The sequence below is a fragment of the Gekko japonicus genome, unplaced genomic scaffold (assembly GCF_001447785.1).
Source record: "Gekko japonicus isolate JY-2015 unplaced genomic scaffold, Gekko_japonicus_V1.1 scaffold3364, whole genome shotgun sequence".
Lineage (NCBI taxonomy): Eukaryota > Metazoa > Chordata > Lepidosauria > Squamata > Gekkonidae > Gekko > Gekko japonicus.
The window spans coordinates 17,783-37,437 of record NW_015172117.1 but is presented as its reverse complement, the minus strand read 5'-3'; the positions used below and the strand labels follow the sequence as shown (position 1 = coordinate 37,437).

Below are 19,655 nucleotides of genomic sequence, written 5' to 3'. Positions count from 1 at the left end.
GACTTTATTCTTTAGGTGTGTAATGTCTTCCCCGAAAAGTCCCCCCCCCCTTTCCTCCTTTTGCAGTATTTTAAAAAAAAGGTGGTGGGTTTGCAACCAAGTCTTCTTTCCCTTGCAAGGGCTCTTGGGGATTGTAGTTTCAAGCGACAAGCTGGGCTGTGGGAAGCGCTCTGGTTCATTCGGGCGCGTTGCCTGTGTTTCTTTCGGGGAACGCTCTTTGGCGCTGGCGTAGCTCGCAAGACAGCTCAAAACCGACTACTATAGACATGCCAAATAAAACCAACAACATCATTAACGACTAGAATAGGTCAGAAGGGTTGCAGAGAGCTGTGCTGGTCTGTAGAGATTTAATTTAGATTTGTAGCCTGCTTTGAACAGAGACTTGACCAACCCACCCAAGAGCAATAGAGAAGAGACTTCAATACAATAAGTAATGCATGTAATCCATAGTAGCAACCCTTGTAGGTGCTTTCTGAAATGTAGGAGACCTGGCCCATATAATCTGCTAAGAGATTTACCGTATTGGCTTGTAGCTCATGAGGAAGGACCTGAAGTCCGAAACACTAATTTATACCTAGGAAAAGTGCTGAAAAGTGGTGGACATCTGACTTCATTGTGGGCATCTATCCCAGACTTGATTGTTATGAGAGATTGTTACTCTGGACTTTGTTCTTTCCCTTTGGGATATTATGAATTTGTGTACTGTCCTATGATGGATTACATGCATTACTTATTGTATTGAAGTCTCTTTTCTATTGCTCTTGGGTGGGATGGTCAGTGCACAGTTGTTATTTATTGGTTTTTCTCGGTCATTGTTTACTGTGAACTGTATTGTTGTTTTTGTTGAACAGAGCCTTGGCAACTCCAGACTGGGCAGATCTGCGGGTGGCACCCGGGGAAAGCCAGTCTAGGGGAGGGGAGGGTCCGCAGCCGAGATATGCTGCTACGGAGTCCACCATCCAAAGCATATCTGTATGGAGATCACTTGTCGTTCCAGGAGATTTAAAGGCCTCATCTGCCAACCCTAACCATTTTCCCTGGGTCCATTTTATCCTCTCAACAGCCACCCTAGCACGGGTGTCCAGAGTCTGAAGTTGAAAAAAAGTACTTTTCTCCCTTTCTCACAATACTCCTTGGCACTCCATCAAATTAATGAGCGCTAGGCTTAGAACAGATAAAAGGAAGTCCTTCTTCACCCAAAGAGTGATAAACGCGTGGAAGTCACTGCTACAAGCATAGCCAGTCTCCACAGTGGACTGGATAAACATCTGGAGCAGAGGTCCATCAGTGGCTATGAAACACGAAGTATAGATGGAACACTCTGTCTGGGGCAGTGATGCTCTGCCGTCTTGGTGCTTGGGGGGGGGAAGTGGGAAGGCTTCTGGAGTTCTGGCCCCACTGATGGACCTCCTGATAGACCTTGGGGTTTGGCCACAGTGTGACACAGAGTGTTGGACTGCATGGGCCATTGGCCTGATCAAACATGGCTTCTCTTATGTTCTTATGACTGTCCTGGGGTGGGGACGTTCCTTTGACTCACCACGACTAGTAGCCATGGATGGATCTTCTTTCTAGGCATCCGCCGGATTTCCTTTTCTAGCTGTCTGTGCTCATAGCCCTCACTACATCTGCTGGCAGCAAACTTTATCTTAATTCTACAAAATTCAAGCCTCTCGTTCTCAAGCTCTCCTCTTCCAGCACCCCAATGACCAGTTTGTGTCTTTCTTCCACATGTCCTGCTTCCTTCCAGGCTTCTACACAAGACCACAAGAAACTGCCTTATACTGAATCAAGTGCTTGCTCCATCAAAGTCAGTAATGTCTACTCAGACTGGCAGCGGCTCTCCAGGGTCTCAGGCAGAGGTCTTTTCTCATCACCTACTGCCAGATTCTTTTTAACTGGAGATGCTAGGGACTGATACTAGGAGCTGCGGTGGCTCAAGTGGTTAAGACGCTGAACTGCAGGCTGTGGAGGGTCAGTAGTTCAGCAGTTCGAGACCCGAGTGTGCCGCATGACGGAGTGAGCTCCCGTCTCTAGTTCCAGCTCCTGCCAACCTAGCAGTTCCAAAACAAGAAATTGCAAGTAGATAAATAGGAACCACTTCGGTGGGAAGGTCACAGCGTTCCGTGAGCCTTGGTGTTTAGTCATGCCGGCCACATGACCACGGAAACGTCTTCGGACAGCGCTGGCTCTTCGGCTTTGAAACGGAGATGAGCACCGCAACCCTAGAGTCGGATTTGACTGGCTTTCGAGCAAGGGAACCTTTACCTTTACTGCCAGATTCTTTTAACTGGAGATGCTACGGACTGAACCTACTGCATGCCAAGTAGAGACCAGTGAGCCAGGGTCCCTTCTAAAAGTGAGCCTTCCAAACTCATTTCTCCATTAATGTCTTCCTCTGTCCGATCATCTCCCAGGGGCAGTCTATCTTTCACTATTCATCAGACCACTCTTACCAGGCCCACCATAAGGGGTCAGCGTTGTCAGAGGTCTACACCCTGGCCTGTGGCCCATTGCCTGGCCTACAACAGAACCCTCTATTTTTCCTGCTTCTCCCAGCTGTCCTGTCCTGCTTCTCTACCCTCTTTCTCTGGCCCTGAGGGAGGGTGAGGGCAAATGAGGGCAAGCGGGAATGACGACAAGGAGAGAGAGCTGCCAACTGCGCCCTCACTTGCCTTCTTTCACATGGAAACATATGAAAAAGGGATAGGTTTCTTCATTCTCAGGGCCATTTTTTCCTTCCGTTGACCCATGGTTACTACCTTCCTGAGGATCTGTGGGGTGAAATTTTACCTGCATTTTAAATTAATGAATAAATGGGATTTATGGAATTTTTATCCCACCCTCCTCCCTTTTTACCTTAAAGATAGATATCTGGTTCAGTCTGTAATCGGGTTTTCCCTTGCAAAATCTACAATCACTGGTGAGTTCGTTGTTGGTTTTCAGGCTTACCCAACTGTCAAACTGATTCTATTCTATTCCATTCCATTGTTTGGCACCTAAGTTCTAGGTAGCAAGCTTAGTGTGTCGGACTAGAATCTGGGGGCAGTGTTCCCTCTAGATGGATAAGTTTTATTCATGGTCTGATGACCAACACAGTGTTCCCTCTAAGCTGAGTTAGTGTGAGCTAGGTCATAGTTTTTTAGCCTCCGGCTCACACTTTTTTGTCTCAGCTCAGGAGGGATGGCTCCAGAGCAAACTAATTTATGCAGTGCCCAAATCGCTCGCTCACAACTTTAATGCCAGTAGCTCACAAAGTAGAATCTTTGCTCACAAGACTCCACAGCTTAGAGGAGGCGCTGTCTGGGGGAACCAGGTTTGAATCCCCACTCAGCCACAGAAGCTTCCCGGGTGACCTTCGGCCAGTCACACTCCCTCAGGTTAAAGGGTTATCATTATGAGGATAACATGGAGGAGGGCAGCATGTTGGAACCCCACTGGGAATAAAAATAAGGTAGAAGTAAAATCAACAAAATAAAATATCCTTGGAGAAATGTTGAATGCCAGCTTCACAAGCTGTGGGATGGATTTCACCCCACAAAAACAAACACAGCCCAAAGCCCACCTCCGGTAAGGGGAATGGTCTTTATATACAATTGGTCAGGAAGATATATTTACCCTTCTGAGGCCTGGCAGGAGTTTTCATTGAGCTGGTAAAAGCCCAAGGTTGCATTCGGACATCTTGACAAACTTTACTCTCTCCCTCCTTCCCTCTATCCCCACACATGGGGCACAATTAAGAACACAAGAAGTCCCCTACTGGATCAGACCAGTGGTCCATCTAGTCCAGCATTCTATCTCAGACAGTGGCTAGCCAGTTAATAGGATTTAATATGGAGCGCCAACATCAGGGCACAGAGGCTGAGGCCTTCTCCTGATGTTACTTCCTGGAACCAGTAGTCAGAAGCTGACTGCCTCTGAATGTGGAGGTTCCCTTTAGTTACCATGGCTAGTAGCCACTGATAATCCTATCCTCCATTAATCTGTCTAATCCTCTGTTACAGTCTATGCCCAGGGCTATTTTTGGGCAGGAACGCACAGGAACGGAGTTCCGGCTGGCTCCCAAGTTGGCCACGGCCAGCAGGAACTCATTAGCATAATAGGCCACACCCAACAGCAGAAACTCATTAGGATTGGCTACATTAGGGGTGTGTGGCCTGACATGCAAAGGAGTTCCTGCTACAAAAAAAGGCCCTGGGTTTTGACAACAGACAAGGTAAACAGAATAACAAGCAATAGGTGGGTGTGGCTGGATGACCACACTACTGGTAACGTGGGTGCGGCCTAATGTGCTAATGAGCTGTGCTGTCAGGGGTGTGGCCCAATATGCTAATGAGTTCCTGCTGTTGGTGTGGCCTATTATGCTAATGAGTTCCTGCTGGGCGTGGAACACTATAATAATATTCAATTGCCAATTAAAAAAAAAGTTGAAAAAGCTTTGGTGATGTGGGAAAGTGGCAGCTACTAGGGGCTTGGGAAAATTAAAACGTGGGGAAATCAGATTTTTAATGAACTTTAGAGCCCTGCTGGATCAGACCGGTGGCCAAGCAGTTCTTCTGGACAGCCAACAACAGGGCACAGAGGCCAAGGCCTTCATAAAGAACATAAGAAGAGCCCTGCTGGATCAGACCAGTAGTCCATCCATTCCAGCACCCTATCTCACACAGTGACCAACCAGTTCCTCTGGACGGCCAAGAACAGGGCAGAGAGGCTGAGGCCTTCCTGGGACGTTGCTTCCTGGCTCTGGGAATCAGAGCAGGGCTATTTTTGGGCAGGAACGCACAGGAACGGAGTTCCGGCTGGCTCCCAAGTTGGCCACGCCCAGCAGGAACTCATTAGCATAATAGGCCACACCCAGCAGCAGAAACTCATAGGGGTGTGTGGCCTAACATGCAAAGGAGTTCCTACTACACAAAAAGGCCCTGGGTTTTGACAACAAACAAGGTAACCAGAATAAGAAGCAAGAGGTGGGTGTGGCTGGATAACCACACTTCTGGTAACATGGGGGTGTAGCCTAATATGTTAATATGCTGTGCTGTTGTCAGGGGTGTGGCCTGTTATGCTAATGAGTTCCTGCTGGGCTTTTTCTACAAAAAGAGTCCTGAATCAGAGAATTAGTGCCTCTGAATTGTGGAGGTTCCCCTCAGCCACCATGGCAAGTGGCTGCTGATAGACTTCTCCTCCATGCATCTATTTAATCCTCTTTTAAACCTGTTTATTCCTGTGGCCATCACTACATCTTCTGGCAGCGAATTCCACATCTTAATCCCTCTCTGTATAAAGTAATATTTCCTTTTGTCAGTCCTGAACCTACTGCCCATCAGCTTCCTTGGATGCCCTCAAGCTGGGAGAAGGGGGAACGTTTCCTTTGTTAACTCTCTCCACACCCCATGCCTAATTTTAGAAACCAGTATCGTGTCCTCCCTTAGTCATCTCTTTTCTAAACTGAAAAGTCCCAAAGTCTTCAGCCTCTTCTTCACAGGGAAGGTGTTCCAGCTCCCAAATCATCTTGGTTGCCCTCCTCTATACTCTTTCCAGCTCTGACATGTCCTTTTTGAGATATGGTGACCAGAATGGTACACAGTGTTCCAAATGGGGCTCCATCTCACAATATTGACCACCTGCCTCTGCTTCACGGATAGTTTTTATGCTGCCTCTGTCCTATGGCTTGTGTTTTAATATTGTGTTTTTTCATTGTAAGCTGTCTTGAGCAGGACTGAAGAGGCAGCAGAGAAATGTTCTAAATGGATACAATGCGGAAGCCCTGTTTCAGCAACCTCAAAACCAACAGGGAAACAATTCCATGCAATCCCATGGAATGTTATTTATAATTTCTTATACAAAGTATATTGTAAGTTTTATCTGAAACTTTTAACGATTCTGGGTGATGACTATGGTATATTTTATTCTGTGTTCCATGTTGGTGCAATACCGTAATTGTCAGAGTCAAAGCTCCCTTCGTCAAATACAAGATACAAAGTGAGCTTTGACTTTTGAAAACTAATACCCTGAAAATCTTATTGGTCTCTAAGGTGTTATTAGACTGAAATCTAGCTTTTCTGCTGCAGACTAACATGGCTAGCCTCCAGCACTATCTTCATGAGTAGCTCTAGGAAGTACTGAAAACTCTATGGTTTTCCCTGGTGTTTCCCCCAGAAGTGACATCACGGTGCATGCAACACTATGTGCCCTCCCTTATGTCTCTGCCCTCCAAGCTCCCACCGGTTGCCAAGCACAGTCTGGAAACCCTATGTGAAGAAAATATGGTTCTCCCTCTTACATGGTTGGGAGTAAAAGGAGTTAGAAGAAGGGAGGTGGGATGGTGTGTGTTGATATCTTGAGGAAGGCTAGGGGAGCCCCCTCCCCCAAGTAACTCTCTTGCAAAATACTAGTTTCTGACCAGAACAAACCAAAAGATACAAATGAATGCTTTAGCAAAAACAGCATAACAACAAAACTGGTAAAGATGGCATATTCAAAACTACAGAGATCAACAAAGAAAAGAGGTTTTTCGCACAGTCTCCAACTGCTCCTGGGAAACAAACTTCTTCCAAACTTGTCTTTTTCCTCTTGCCACACTCCAAGTTGCATCCAACATTTTCTACACATTTCCCGCTCCTTCGTGTACTCGTAAAGTGCAAGGAAATTTCAGCTCACCTTTCCCTGCCTTTTGAGAAGTTACCTGTTTGGATGCCAGTCAAGTTGGATTTTTCCCCCCAGCAGATGTTCTTTTCACAGGCCAGTTATTCGTATCGTTTCACCCAGGGTGATTTCTCGAGCAATAACCTCAAGGTGGCCTGCACCTGAATCCCTTCCCACAAGACCTGTGTTTATATGGCTCCTCTTTGGACTGGATTTCTCTGAGGAACCTGGAACTGGTGCTGGGTGCTTACCCCACGGGGCTTTTCACCTGCATGGGAGTTTTGTTAACTATGAAGCTTAAGTTTCCCCCCAACTTTATGTGCTTACTGTTAATAGGGAGTTCTTGGAGAAATGAGATCTGAGCTACCAATGAAGCTCCTTCTGTAGGCCCAATACAGTGGCCAGTTGCCTCCCAGGAGAGAAGGAGAAGAAGAGGTGGATTTATACCCCACCCTTCACTCAAAGTCTTAGAGCAGCTTACAATCTCCTTCCCTTCCTCTCCCCACAACAGACACCCTGTGAGGTAGGTGGGGCTGAGAGAGCTCTGAGAGAACTGCTCGAGAGAACAGCGCGGAGAGAACTGTGACTGACCCAAGGTCAGCCACCTGACTGCAAATGAAGGAGTGGGGAATCAAACTCGGTTCTCCAGATTAGAGTCCTCCACTCTTAACTACTACACCAAGGGACATGAACTCATATAGAAGTTCTCCTCATAAGAATGGCAAGTTCTCCATCTCTTACCTGTATGGCTTCTTTGCTCTGGTCCTCATAACCACTACCACAATGAAGAGTTTCAGCTTTTTTTCTCTGTCAGTTGAGTTTCCTCTTTCTACTCCCACAGAGATTTTTTCCAGCTTATAATATTCTCTCCCTCCTCTCCCTCCCTCATCATTCAGCATGGTCCATTGCTCTGAATATCTCCCCCACACACACACACCCCAATTTATGATTAATCCTCCCTTTATCTGCCCAAGAAATCTGCTCAAAATTTATCTGCTCAACATTCATTCCCTGAATGACACAAAGACATAACCTGAAAGTGCAGAGCACGGCCAACTAAATACGAAGAGAGACTTTTCAGAGGAGAGTTTCAGTTTATCCCTGTCTTTACTAAGCAGAGGGAACAAGAGGCATAAAATCATAACTACCTTGGCCAAGGGTGGGGGAGTACAACCAACCTAGAAAATGTACCAAATGCAGTTAACGTACAAAACGCTTGGAACAAAAAGTGCTTATTTTGAAACATGCAATAAAGTTTCAGCTCACGCTGAAGCTTTCCCCATACTCTGGGCACTTGTATGATTTCTCTCCCATGTGGATCCTACAATGCCTGTTCAGGTGAACTTTCTGGCTGAATCGTTTCCCGCAATCCAAGCACACATACGGCTTCTCCCCCGTGTGAATCCGTTGGTGGCGGTTACGATCCGAGCTACAACTGAACCTTTTCCCACAATCCAGGCATTCATACGGCCTCTCGCCTGTGTGGATTCTCTGATGGATAATGAGATCCGAGCTGTAGAGGAAACATTTCCCACAGACGAGGCACTTGTACAATTTCTCTTGCGTGTGGATTCTCTGATGGCGGTTACGGTCCGAGCCACGGCTGAATCTCTTGCCGCAGTCGGGGCATTCGTAGGGTCTCTCGCCAGTGTGGATTCCGTTATGAATTATGAGATCTGAGCTGTACAAGAAAGATTTCCCACAAATCAAGCATTTGTTCTGTGGCTTTCCCCCAGCGTGTGCTCTCTGATTCATAATGAGTCCAGGGCTTTTCCCACAGACTCTGTATGTGTTCTGCCTCGTGCCTGAACAGGCACCCTGTAGGCCTGCAGTTTCCCCCAAATCCCCACAAGAACCTGATTCATCCTCTCCGGGGTGAGCTTCACTCTGCCATTCTTGACCCTCGGGGGCATTTTCTGTCTCGCTGCCTGAGGAAATGTTCTCTTCCTCTCGGTCAGGCACCACCTCCATTGGTCCTGCATATTCTGAGTCTCCTGGCATGCATTTCTCCTCATCATGATCGCTCATCCACCTTTTAGCTGCTGGAGAAACAAGAACATAAGAACATAAGAAAAGCCAATGTTGGGTCAGGCCAATGGCCCATCCAGTCCAACACTCTGCCACACAGTGGCCAAAACTACCAGGTGCCATCAGGAGGTCCATCAGTGGGTCCACAACGAAAAGAAAAGCCACAACGCACCTCAGTTCCCTCCATGAGAGACAAGTGAAAGTCAAAATGAGGAAAACAGCAAAAAGTAAAGAGATGTCCACAAAAAATGTCTTCCCTGGCTTGATGGCTTTGTTCAGTGCAGCAGAAGCTAAGGAGTAAACATGCCCTGTTAGCTCCACAGCTAGACTGCGGTATTGCTTTTTACCTGCTACTCCCCTTGAACACTGTTCAGAAGCTTCCATTGGTCCAGAATGCAGCAACCAAGCTGATTTTTGCTGGCAGCTGTATGGAACGTATTACACTGATTATGTATGGACTCCACTGGCTCTTGATATACTCCTGAGCAAAACGTAAGCTACTGGTACTTTGCTTTACACATAAGAACATATTAATCTGCCTTATACAGGCCCAGAACATCAATCCCTCTCCATGGCCTCATGCGGAAGAATGGCCTCACCCAATGTCTAGCGTCAGAGATCCTTTAAACTGGAGATGCTGGCCAATGAGCCAGAGTAGCATAGTATAGTATATCATATGGCATTGTGTGCAGTATAGCCAGGAGATCCTAAGATTGTCTGGCAACCCTAAGTTCTAGCTCTTTTAGCATTATACACCACTAGGTGGTGAGCTAGACTTATTTGGGGGGGGGGCTGACAGAGCTCTGAGAGCCGTGACTGACCCAAAGTCACCCAGCTGGTTCCATGTGGAGGAGTACGGAATCGAACCCGGTTCTCCAGATTAGAGTCCATCACTCTTAAGCATTACACCATGCTGTCTCTCAATGAGCCAGGGACTCTTTTGCATACAGAGCAGGTGATCTCCCACTAAGCCATTTCCCTTGTCTGGAAGTCCAGAGGGGAAAGAGAGCAAGAATCAGCACGGGAGTTTCAGAGCACGACGCGAGGCAAAATAAATCCTTGCTTACCCGCGAGCCTGGCACTTCTGTCCTCAGCCAGTTTGGCCTCCGCGCAGGGCTGCCTCTTCTCCATCTCAAACGGCGCCTGGCCAGCCTCAGAGAAGTTCACAGCCGCCTCCTCAAATGACACCTGCAACAGCAGAGAGGGGTAGGGTTGCCAACTCCAGCTTGGAAAATACCAAGAGACGGGGGGGGGGGGGGAGCTTAGCGGGGATGTAATGTCATAGAACCATAGAGTTGGAAGGGGCCATACAGACCATGTAGTCCAACCCCCTGCCCAATGCAGGACCAGCCTACAGCATCTCTGACAAATATTCATCCAGACTCTTCTTGAAAGCTGTCAGTGAAGGGGAGCTCACCACCTCCCTAGGCAGCTGATTCCACCTCTGAACCACGAAAAAGTTTTCCCTAATATCCAGCCGATACCTTTCTGCATGTAATTTAAACCCATTGCTTTGGGTCCTATCCTCTGCCTACATCACTTCCGGGTCACACTGGAAGTGAGGTGGGCACGTCGCTGAAACATCAGCCGGGCCTCCCTCCTGCTCTGGGTAAGCCCCGCCCCGCCCCTGCTGGTTGCCAGGAGGGACATGGCAACCCTAGGGTTAGGCTGAGAGTGACTGACCCAGCAGAGTGGGGACTTGAACCCAGGTCTCCCAGATCCCAGTCCAGCCACTACACCACACTGGCAAGCTATGAATGCATCTCACCTGGTTCGATACCCGCTCCGCTTCTCTTTGCATCTGCAGGAAATCCTCTGCCAGGGCCACTGCCTGGGAGCAGGTCTCCGGCCCAACTTCCCTGACTGAGTTCTGGATCTCCGGGGGCAGGACGGCCAGGAACTGCTCCAGGATCAGCAGCTCCAGGATCTGCTCCTTGGTGTGCCTCTCGACTTTCAGCCACCCACGACAGAGCTCCTGGAGTCGGCTGTGAGCCCCCCTCGGTCCATCGGCCTCCTGGTAGCAGAAACGTCGGAAGTGTTGGCGCCGCTTCTCCCTGCCGATAGCGTCCCCTCGCAAGATGGCCGCCTTCACCTTCCCATAATCCTCTCTGTCTCTGACATCCAGCTGGCTAAAGGCCTGCTCCGCTTCCCCACTGAGGGCCGGCAGGAGTCGGGTCACCCACTCTTCTCTGGGCCAGCGGCAGGCTTTGGCCACTTGCTCGAAGGAGGCCAGAAAGGCCTTGGCGTCGTCCCATGGAGTGACGGGCTCTTCTGGCAACTGGGGGATGGCCCATCCGGAGTGAGGGCCCTCCATGGTCTTCAGGAAGTCCTGCCACTGGGTCTCCCAATGATGGACAAGCCCCTCGCCCGGTTCCTGTTTAACCTTATGCCATGCCGGCATCCTCTGCGGGCATTTTCTCTCTGCTGGGATGTCACAAGAGGCCTTGTCTGCCCTCTGCGATCTTTCCCCTGCTTTGGGGCCTGCTGCCTCTTGCTCCTCCATTTTCATCCCCGCCTGATCCCACGGCAGTAGTTTCTCAGCATGGAGAAACTGCTGCATGGAGCAAAGACCAAGCTCCTTCCAAATCTACGATCCCTGAAAGTTCTAAAATGAAACAGGGAAGTATCCTGGAGGGTCCTGGAGGTGTTCTACGCTGGCTCAGTGGGCTTCTCCCTGAGAAAAGAAATTTAGGATGGGAACGAATGGAAATAGACCACCGCCCGTTCAGAATAAGTACTGTTCATGAGAGAGGCGGAAATTCAGTCGCTGTGACAGTTTCTTTCCCACCCCCCTTTTTTAATATTTGTTTTTATTCATTCTTAACAGCGTAAGCACAACAGAATGAGACACAATGAGCAATTACCGGCTCAATTAAACAGCTTTTCTTACAAAACTCCCACAGTATCACAGTAAAGTCAAACATTTGTATAGACTGAGTAAAGTAAAGGTAAAGGTAAAGGTTCCCTTGCTCGAAAGCCAGTCGAATCCGACTCCAGGGTTGCGGTGCTCATCTCCGTTTCAAAGCCGAAGAGCCAGCGCTGTCCGAAGACGTTTCCGTGGTCATGTGGCCGGCATGACTAAACACCAAGGCGCACGGAACGCTGTTACCTTTCCCCCCGAAGTGGTACCTATTTATCTACTTGCAATTTCTTGCTTTCGAACTGCTAGGCTGGCAGGAGCTGGAACTAGAGACGGGAGCTCACTCCGTCATGCAGCATACTAGGGTCTTGAACTGCTGAACTACCAACCTTCCACAGCCTGCAGTTCAGCATCTTAACCACTTGAGCCACCACAGCTTCTATAGACTAAGTACCAAACAGTTAATGAACAACAGCTTCTTGTATAGTGGGTTTTTTGGAACTGTTTCACTATTTTCTAAATAACTAATAATAGGAAACCATACTGCCTGAAACCACTTTTGGTATTTCTCTGATTGCACGGCTGAAGAGTTATAAGAGGTGCGCCCATAAATAAAGCATTCCTTATCACTTTATGATGCTTTCAGGACAAAAACAAATCGATATAATCTGCCAACAGGTCATGGTTTCCGCTTACGCGTTCTCCCTAAAAAAATAAATCTATTTTTCTGCAGAGCTGTAGAATTAACCTCTTAATCCCTACTCCAAGCTAATTAATTAATTACCATATGGCACTGTGTGTAGAATAGCCAGGAGATCCTAAGATGGTCTGGCAGCCAGAAGTTCTAGCTCTTTTAGCGTTATGCACTACTAGGTGACGAGCTAGACTTGTTTTTATAAGGCAAGAGATGTTTCAGGGGTGGCTTGCTATTGCCTGCCTCTGCGTCATGCCCCTGGTATTCCTTGGAGGCCACCCATCCAAATACTAGCCAGGGCTGACCCTGCTTAGCTTCCGAGATCTGATGGTATCGGGCTAGCCTCAGCCATCTAGGTCAGGGTGCAGTTTCACATGTTCCAAAGAGAGAGTGACTGGCCCAAGGTCGCCCAGCAAGCTTCATGTCAGAGTGGGGATCTGAACCTGGGGCTCCCAGATCCTAGTCTGACATTCTAGCCACTACCCCACCCTGGGGCTCTGACATATATTTATTTACTTACTTACTTTGTTTATACCCTGCCTCTCTCTCCAATGGGGATGCAAAGCAGCTTGCATTGTTCTCCTCTGTTTTGTACTCGCAACAACCCTCTGAGGCAGGTTAGGCAGAGAGTGTGTGACCGGTCCAAGGTCTCCCAGCAAGATTCCAAGGCAGAGTGGGGATCTGCACCTGGTTCTTCTAGATCCTGGTCCAGCACTCTTAACCACTAAGCCATGTTGACTGTCAGTGCTTTCTACTGATTCGACTGATCAATTTATCTACCTCAGCATTTCCCAGTTTGGTGTAGTGGTTAAGTGCGCGGACTCTAATCTGGGAGAACCGGGTTTGATTCCCCACTCCTTCACTTGCAGCTGCTGGATGACCTTGGGCAAGCCATAGTTCCGACAAGAGCTGTCCTTGAAAGGGCAGTTCTCTCAGAGCTCTCAGGCGGGGCTGAGAGAGCTCTTTCAAGAACTACTCTTGAGAGAACAGCTCTGAGAGAACTGTGACTGGCCCAAGGTCACCCAGCTGGCTGCATGTGGAGGAGTGGGGAATCAAACCCGGTTCTCCAGATTTTTGGGTATAAGCTTTCAAGAGTCAATGTTCCTTTGCCAGATACTCTTGAAAACTTATACTCTGAAAATCTAACAATTCTCTAGGAACAGTTTAAAAACTGTATATAAATGTATTGCAACGGAAATGAAGCTACTATAAGATGCGGACTTAGAACAAGTTCTGATTATAAATGTATAAGGAACTGGAGTTGGAATAAAATATTAATATTTCTTTATTGTGAGATATATAATGGATTTTTCCTTAAACCCTGCTATATTAACAGTTATAGCTAGTAAGGAGAAATGATTAAATATACAATGTAGAATATGTGGTACAGAAATATGCAATACAGAATATGCAGTGATGATGAAATTAACAAAATAGTTGCAAAACAGATCAATTCTAAAATCTGAAATTTAAAATGTCTGAAGTAAGGGCCATTGTACTCTATAGAAAATGTCCCAAAAATTGTGATGAAGGGTAATTATTTTTATTTTTTGTTTAATATACTCTGCAATGTATAATAATCTTTGATATATATGGCTTGTTATATAATCCCGTTTTGTTATATAATCCCTTCCTTTCTTTTGTATCCCTTTTACTATTGTTTTCTAAAATAAAAACTATATTTTAAAATAAAGAAAAATCTAACAATTCTCTGACACCTTTATCATCAGGCCACCAAACTATGTTCAGCCCTTCTGCCTCATTAAAATATCCCATCCACTTTCATCCAATATTACTCTACAGCACACCATGTATACCAATCTCCACTTTTTGAGAAAACTGAACATGCCAAAAGGCAGCGCCACAAATCCCCTCCGTCTTGTCAAGCTTACGTTCCTCGAGGCTGGTCTCCTCTTCAAAAAATAAATCTTCTGAAGCACGGTTATGAACACACACTGGCCGTGAAAATGCACTCTGCACATGCTCGGAGGACCCTCATTCTTCATCATTTCATACGCCTTCCTGTGTTTTGGAAAGGTTAAAGACAGTTTTGATCATTGTTTTTCTTTTATGCAGTCCTGTTTCATACATAAATGTTTCATAGACTGAGACCTAGTGTGGTGTAGTGTGGTTAATGCATCAAGCTGGGATCCAGGAGACCTGGGTTTTAATCCCCACACTGCCATGGAAGCTTGCTTGGTGACCATGGGTCAATGAAACACTCTCAGGCTAATCTACTTCACAGGGTTGTTGTGTAGATAAAATGCAGGGCGGAGCAGTAGAAAAGATCAAGGGTCCAGTATCACCTTAAAAACTAACAACATTTGTGGCAGGGTATGACCTTTCGTGAGTCGCTGTTAACTTCTTTAGATACAGCTATAACGTGAGTCCATCTGCCCTATATATTGGAAAGTGGAGTGATTTCAGATGCCAAAAGACATTAGCAGGCAAATGACAACAGCAGGCGTGATTAGATGAGGTGTGATATGCAGAAGGGTAGTAAGGTAAAGGTTCCCTTGCTCGAAAGCCAGTCGAATCCTCTAGGGTTGCGGTGCTCATCTTCATTTGAAAGCCGAAGAGCCAGCGCTGTCCAAAGACGTTTCCGTGGTCATGTGGCCGGCATGACTAAACACCAAGGCGCACGGAACGCTGTTACCTTCCCACCGAAGTGGTACCTATTTATCTACTTGCAATTTCTTGCTTTCGAACTGCTAGATTGGCAGGAGCTGGAACTAGAGATGGGAGCTCACTCCGTCATGCGGCACCCGGGTCTCAAACTGCTGAACTATTGACCTTCCACAGCCTGCAGTTCAGCGTCTTAACCACTTGAGCCACCAGCATTGGTACTGAAACAGGAATCCTAGGTCTCGATTCAGTCCAGGTGGTTGCACTGTCTTGAGTTTCACTGCCACTTGCAATTCAGCAGTCTCTCCAATCTCCCACTGAAATTCCTAGTTAAGAGAACTGCTACTCTTAGGTCAGCAACTGAATGTCCTGGAGGGTTAAAATGTCCTCCCCCCCCCTGTTTTTTGAATGTTGTGGTTTCTAGTGGAGGGAGGGAGGGAGGGAGGGAGGGAGGGAGGGAGAACAATGTAAACTCCGACTCTAGGGTTGCGGTGCTCATCTCCGTTTCAAAGCCGAAGAGCCAGCGCTGTCCGAAGACGTTTCCGTGGTCATGTGGCCGGCATGACTAAACACCAAGGCGCACGGAACGCTGTGACCTTCCCACCGAAGTGGTCCCTATTTATCTACTTGCAATTCCTTGCTTTCGAACTGCTAGGTTGGCAGGAGCAGGTATGCATGTAGGTATAAATAAATAAAACGTTTTTGTGTGCACGTACGCGCGTGTGGAATAGAACACAGGATCCCCACGTGAGCCGCGTACTTCCAGGCAACACATATCCCTTTCTTTTAAACCCCAGCGTTGCAACTCAGCCGCAGAGGGCTCCGCCTGGATCCCATTGGGTTGAAAAGCCCTCCCTCGTCCGAGCAGAAGCTGCCCGGATGCCCTATGCCTTTACAGAAGGGAAACCTTGGCAAAAAAAAAAACCCATCTCCATGCCTCTGCCTGTTCAATTCACAGAGCAGACTCTGCTGGGAGTAGCAGCCCAGAGAGAGATCCCGCGCATACGCAAAAGGAGGAGGGGGTTCTCCCTGGTCCCCCCACCCCCGCAAGCCTCTGTCACTTGCCCCCTCTCCCTCCACGCTCACCTCAGCCTCTGCCCCCTTCCTAGGCCAGGGGCTCTCTTCTCCTTCCCTCCTCCTCTTCTTCGTCCTCCCTTTCTGCAGAAATTCAAACCCCAACTCCAGCAGGGAAAGTGTATTATTATTATATTTTTAACACACCCCTTTTCAGCTTCGCTTGGCCCCTCTAGGAAGCAGGGTTTCTGTAGGGTTAACCCTTCCGCTGGGAAAGAAGCCCACCGATCCTTGCACAAATCCTGAAAGGGGGCGGGCGATGGAGCAATAGAGGCAGAGCACCCGCTTCGGCTCTGCAAATAGCCTTTTCTGCCTCCGGGAAAAAGAGACGGCTGTAATGCGATGCTGCAGCGGCGCCCTCTAGAGTCCGAAGGAAAGCGTTTTCATGGACACCTGAAAAGAGATTTCAACCAATATAAGAAAGAAGACTCTTGAGAGTCCCTTGGGCTGCCAGGAGATCAAATCAGTCAATCCTAAAAGAAATCAACCCTGGCTGTTCCTTGGAAGGCCAGATAATGAAACTGAAGCTCAAATACTCTGGCCACCAAATGAGAAGGGAGCACTCCCTGGAGAAGACCCTGATGCTGGGAAAGATTATAGGTCAAAGAAGACGGGGACGGCAAAGGATGAGATGGTTTGACAGTGTCACAGATGCAACGAACATGAAGTTGAGCCAACTTCAGAGGACTGCGGAAGACAGGAAGGCCTGGTGTGATCTGGTCCATGGGGTCGTGAAGAGTCGGACTCGACTGTGTGACTGAACAACAACAAGAAAGATTATATTCTTGGGGGGAAATGTCCTGTTGGTTTATAAGGAGCTGCTGGTGGAGGAATGTGTATCATCATCATCATCATCATCAACAACAACAACAACATGTTGTCAAAGGCTTTCAAGGCCGGATTTCATTAGTTGTTGTAGATTTTCCGGGCTGTATGCCCGTGGTCTTGGCATACCTCTGGCATCCTCAGAGGTATAACACAGAAAGATGGAGTACTCTCTGTGTCAAGGTGAGAAGAAAAACGGTAGGCAGGTAATTTATATCTACTCAGGAAGTTGGGGTAGGGCTGAGTCATTATCTTGTAAGAGTTCCCCAGGCTATGACATGCTGATGGAGGAGCTTTTCTGAGGAGGTTCTTTTGCATACAGATTGGCTGTTGAAATTCTAATCTTATCTGTAGTGCTCTTCTCACATTGACACAGAGGGTACTCCATCTTTCTGTGTTATACCTCTGAGGATGTCAGTCACAGCTGCTGGCGAAACTTCAGGTCCTACAATGCCAAGACCACGGCCATACAGCCCGGAAAATCCACAACAACTAAACAACAACAACATTTATGAATCGCCCAATCCCTGCCACAGCAGGGGTCTGGGCGGTGTACAAAAGCCATAAAACAAAACAAGATAAAATCAGTTAGAACCTGAATAAAACATTTCAACAATCAGATGGCTCATACTCAACCAAAAGCCTAGCGGAATATCTCTGCCTTGCAGGCCCTGCAGAATTGCATCAGATCCCACAGGGCCCTGGCCCAAACTCAGGGAAACAGATTAAAATGTTTTTAAAAGTTTTTAAAAGTTTCTAGTCCTCATGGTTGCAAACGTACACTTAACACAGTACCTTCCGAAACCCCAGAAGACGGATGGAAAATGGAGAAATCCCCAAGATGGTGAAATGCGGGAGCAAATTTCTAAAAGGGGACAATGTTCCTTCATATTCTAACCATGTGTAGTGCTTGGAGAGCAACAGTGGGAGGGCTTCTGGAGTTCTGGCCCTGCTGGTGGACCTCCTGATGGCACCCGGGTTTTGGCCACTGGCTTCTCATGTGTTCTTATGTTCTTTTCCATGTGCAGTTTTTTGATGTGGCGCAATGTTCCCTCTAAGCTGTGGAGTCTTGTGAGCAAAAATTCTACTCTGTGAGCCACTGGCATTAAAGTTGTGAGCAAACGATTTGGCTGCTGCATAAGTTAGTCTGCTCTGGAGCCATCCTGCCTGAGCGGAGACAAAAAAGTGTGAGCCGGAAGCTACAAAACTGTGAGCTAGCTCACACTCACTCAGCTTAGAGGGAACACTGGATGTGGGAAACCTTACTTTCTTTCTTTCTTTATTTTTTTTATTTGATGCAGCCTGACATTTGTCGCCTGCCTTTCCTCCTAGGCTCCTTTGGCCCCTCCGGTCCCGCCAACTGTTGAGACGCTCTCCAAGAGTTAAAGCCAGGGAGTCTGCGGTCCTAGACAGGCAAATGAGGAGGAAGGGAGAGACGAGGGGCAGCCAATTCCTCCTCCGCCCTTTACAAGAAAACCGCCTCTGCGTTTTTTGGGCTGCTGCTTGAATGGCCGGGAGTGAATCTGGTGAGCTCAAAGGGGCTTTGGGGGTGTGTGTGTGTGTGGATATGAGTTGGGGGCTGCAATGCAAGACCCTCTGCAGGCGGGAAGGGAGGAGGGAAGCAGTCGTGGGTGAGAGAGAGAGCCCCCCCTCCCCAGTTCCCACCTTGCCCCCCCTCCTCCTGCATCAGAGAGAGCTCCTTGGCTGCTTTGTGCAGAGCCACAAAAGGTCCCTGCAGTGGGCTTGAGGGCGGGATCCGAACCCGACACCTTTGGGTGTTTTGTAGTATCAATACAGATTATCAGCGTGCTTCTGACCAGCCTCCAGGTGGGGTCGAGGGATCTCCCGGAATTGCAGCTCATCTCCAGACTGCAGAGATCAGTTCCCCGGGAGGAAATGGATGCAGGTGGACTCGATGGCATTGTGCCCCACTGAAGTTGTTAGATCGCGCTAACAAAGGACTCTTAGAGTGATTCAGCTAGTGATTCAGCTTTATTGGAAGTAACGAACAAGCACTCAACTCAGTAAGAAACCAGAACAACAAACTGTGGGAGCTATGCTCCTTTTAAACATAACCGGGCTAATGTAGCCACGCCTATTTACAAATAACAACCAATGAGATTGCTCAGTTAAGGACCAATGGGAATCTTTCCCTCCCAGGGAATAGTACTGTTCTGATTGGTCGCTGTTACAAAGCGACCAATAGGAAGTTCGGTCAGAGGAGCCCTGGCTTGGCTCGAAGCTTAACATGGGAGTCTAATGAGGTGATTCATGTAATCATTCTAATACATTACAATTCCTCCCCCCTAAGTTAAGTCATCATCCCATTTGTTTTTATTATTTACATACAGTCAAGTCATTCATTTGTACATCAGCTATTCCACAAACTGTATTACAATCATAGTCCTTCAGATAAGTCGGCATTTGCCGCGAACGCTGGGACCTGCGAAGCGGGGCAGGCTCCATGGGCGTACAAGGCTGTGGGTCAGTGTGTGGTTCCATACAGCCTGGTTCAGGCACAAAGTCAGCTAACTGCACCACATACATTCGAGTACCCACAGAGTCGGATATAACCCCAGGAAGCCATAAGTGCCCGTTTGCATAATTTCGTGCGAAAACCTTGTCCCCTTTTTCAAACATGCGCACCTTCGGTTGCGCCGTGGTACGCTCGGATTGCTCTTCAGTGAGGTCTGGGTGCATTCGGTTCAAACGGGTCGTGAGTCTCCGCCCCATTAACAATTCGGCCGGACTACGGCCTGTAGCACTACAGGGGGTGGTGTGCTGCAGCAAAAGAAAGGAGCCCAGCCTCTGGCTCCAGTCCCCTTCGTCCATTTTACCCAGGGCCTCTTTGGCCGTCCTGACCATCCGTTCGGCTTGGCCATTAGATGCCGGATGGAAAGGGGCCGA

At 47.9% G+C, this 19,655-nt stretch overlaps 1 protein-coding gene and 1 pseudogene across 1 annotated transcript in view; one reads left to right on the top strand and one right to left on the bottom strand.

Moving 5' to 3' along the window:
* Positions 1–15,990, bottom strand: part of LOC107118614 — a 76,360-nt gene extending 60,370 nt beyond the window's left edge. Inside the window, exons 1-6 of the mRNA XM_015420982.1 lie at positions 15,936–15,990; positions 14,117–14,246; positions 10,439–11,344; positions 9,738–9,858; positions 7,909–8,684; positions 7,580–7,653 (exon numbers count right to left, since the gene is read on the bottom strand). Coding sequence (XP_015276468.1) covers positions 7,580–7,653; positions 7,909–8,684; positions 9,738–9,858; positions 10,439–11,230 — 1,763 coding nt within the window. The 5' untranslated portion in view covers positions 11,231–11,344; positions 14,117–14,246; positions 15,936–15,990. The remainder of the gene's footprint in view (positions 1–7,579; positions 7,654–7,908; positions 8,685–9,737; positions 9,859–10,438; positions 11,345–14,116; positions 14,247–15,935) is intronic.
* The window catches only part of LOC107118617, a 127,426-nt pseudogene that overhangs the window by 93,336 nt on the left and 14,435 nt on the right, over positions 1–19,655 (top strand).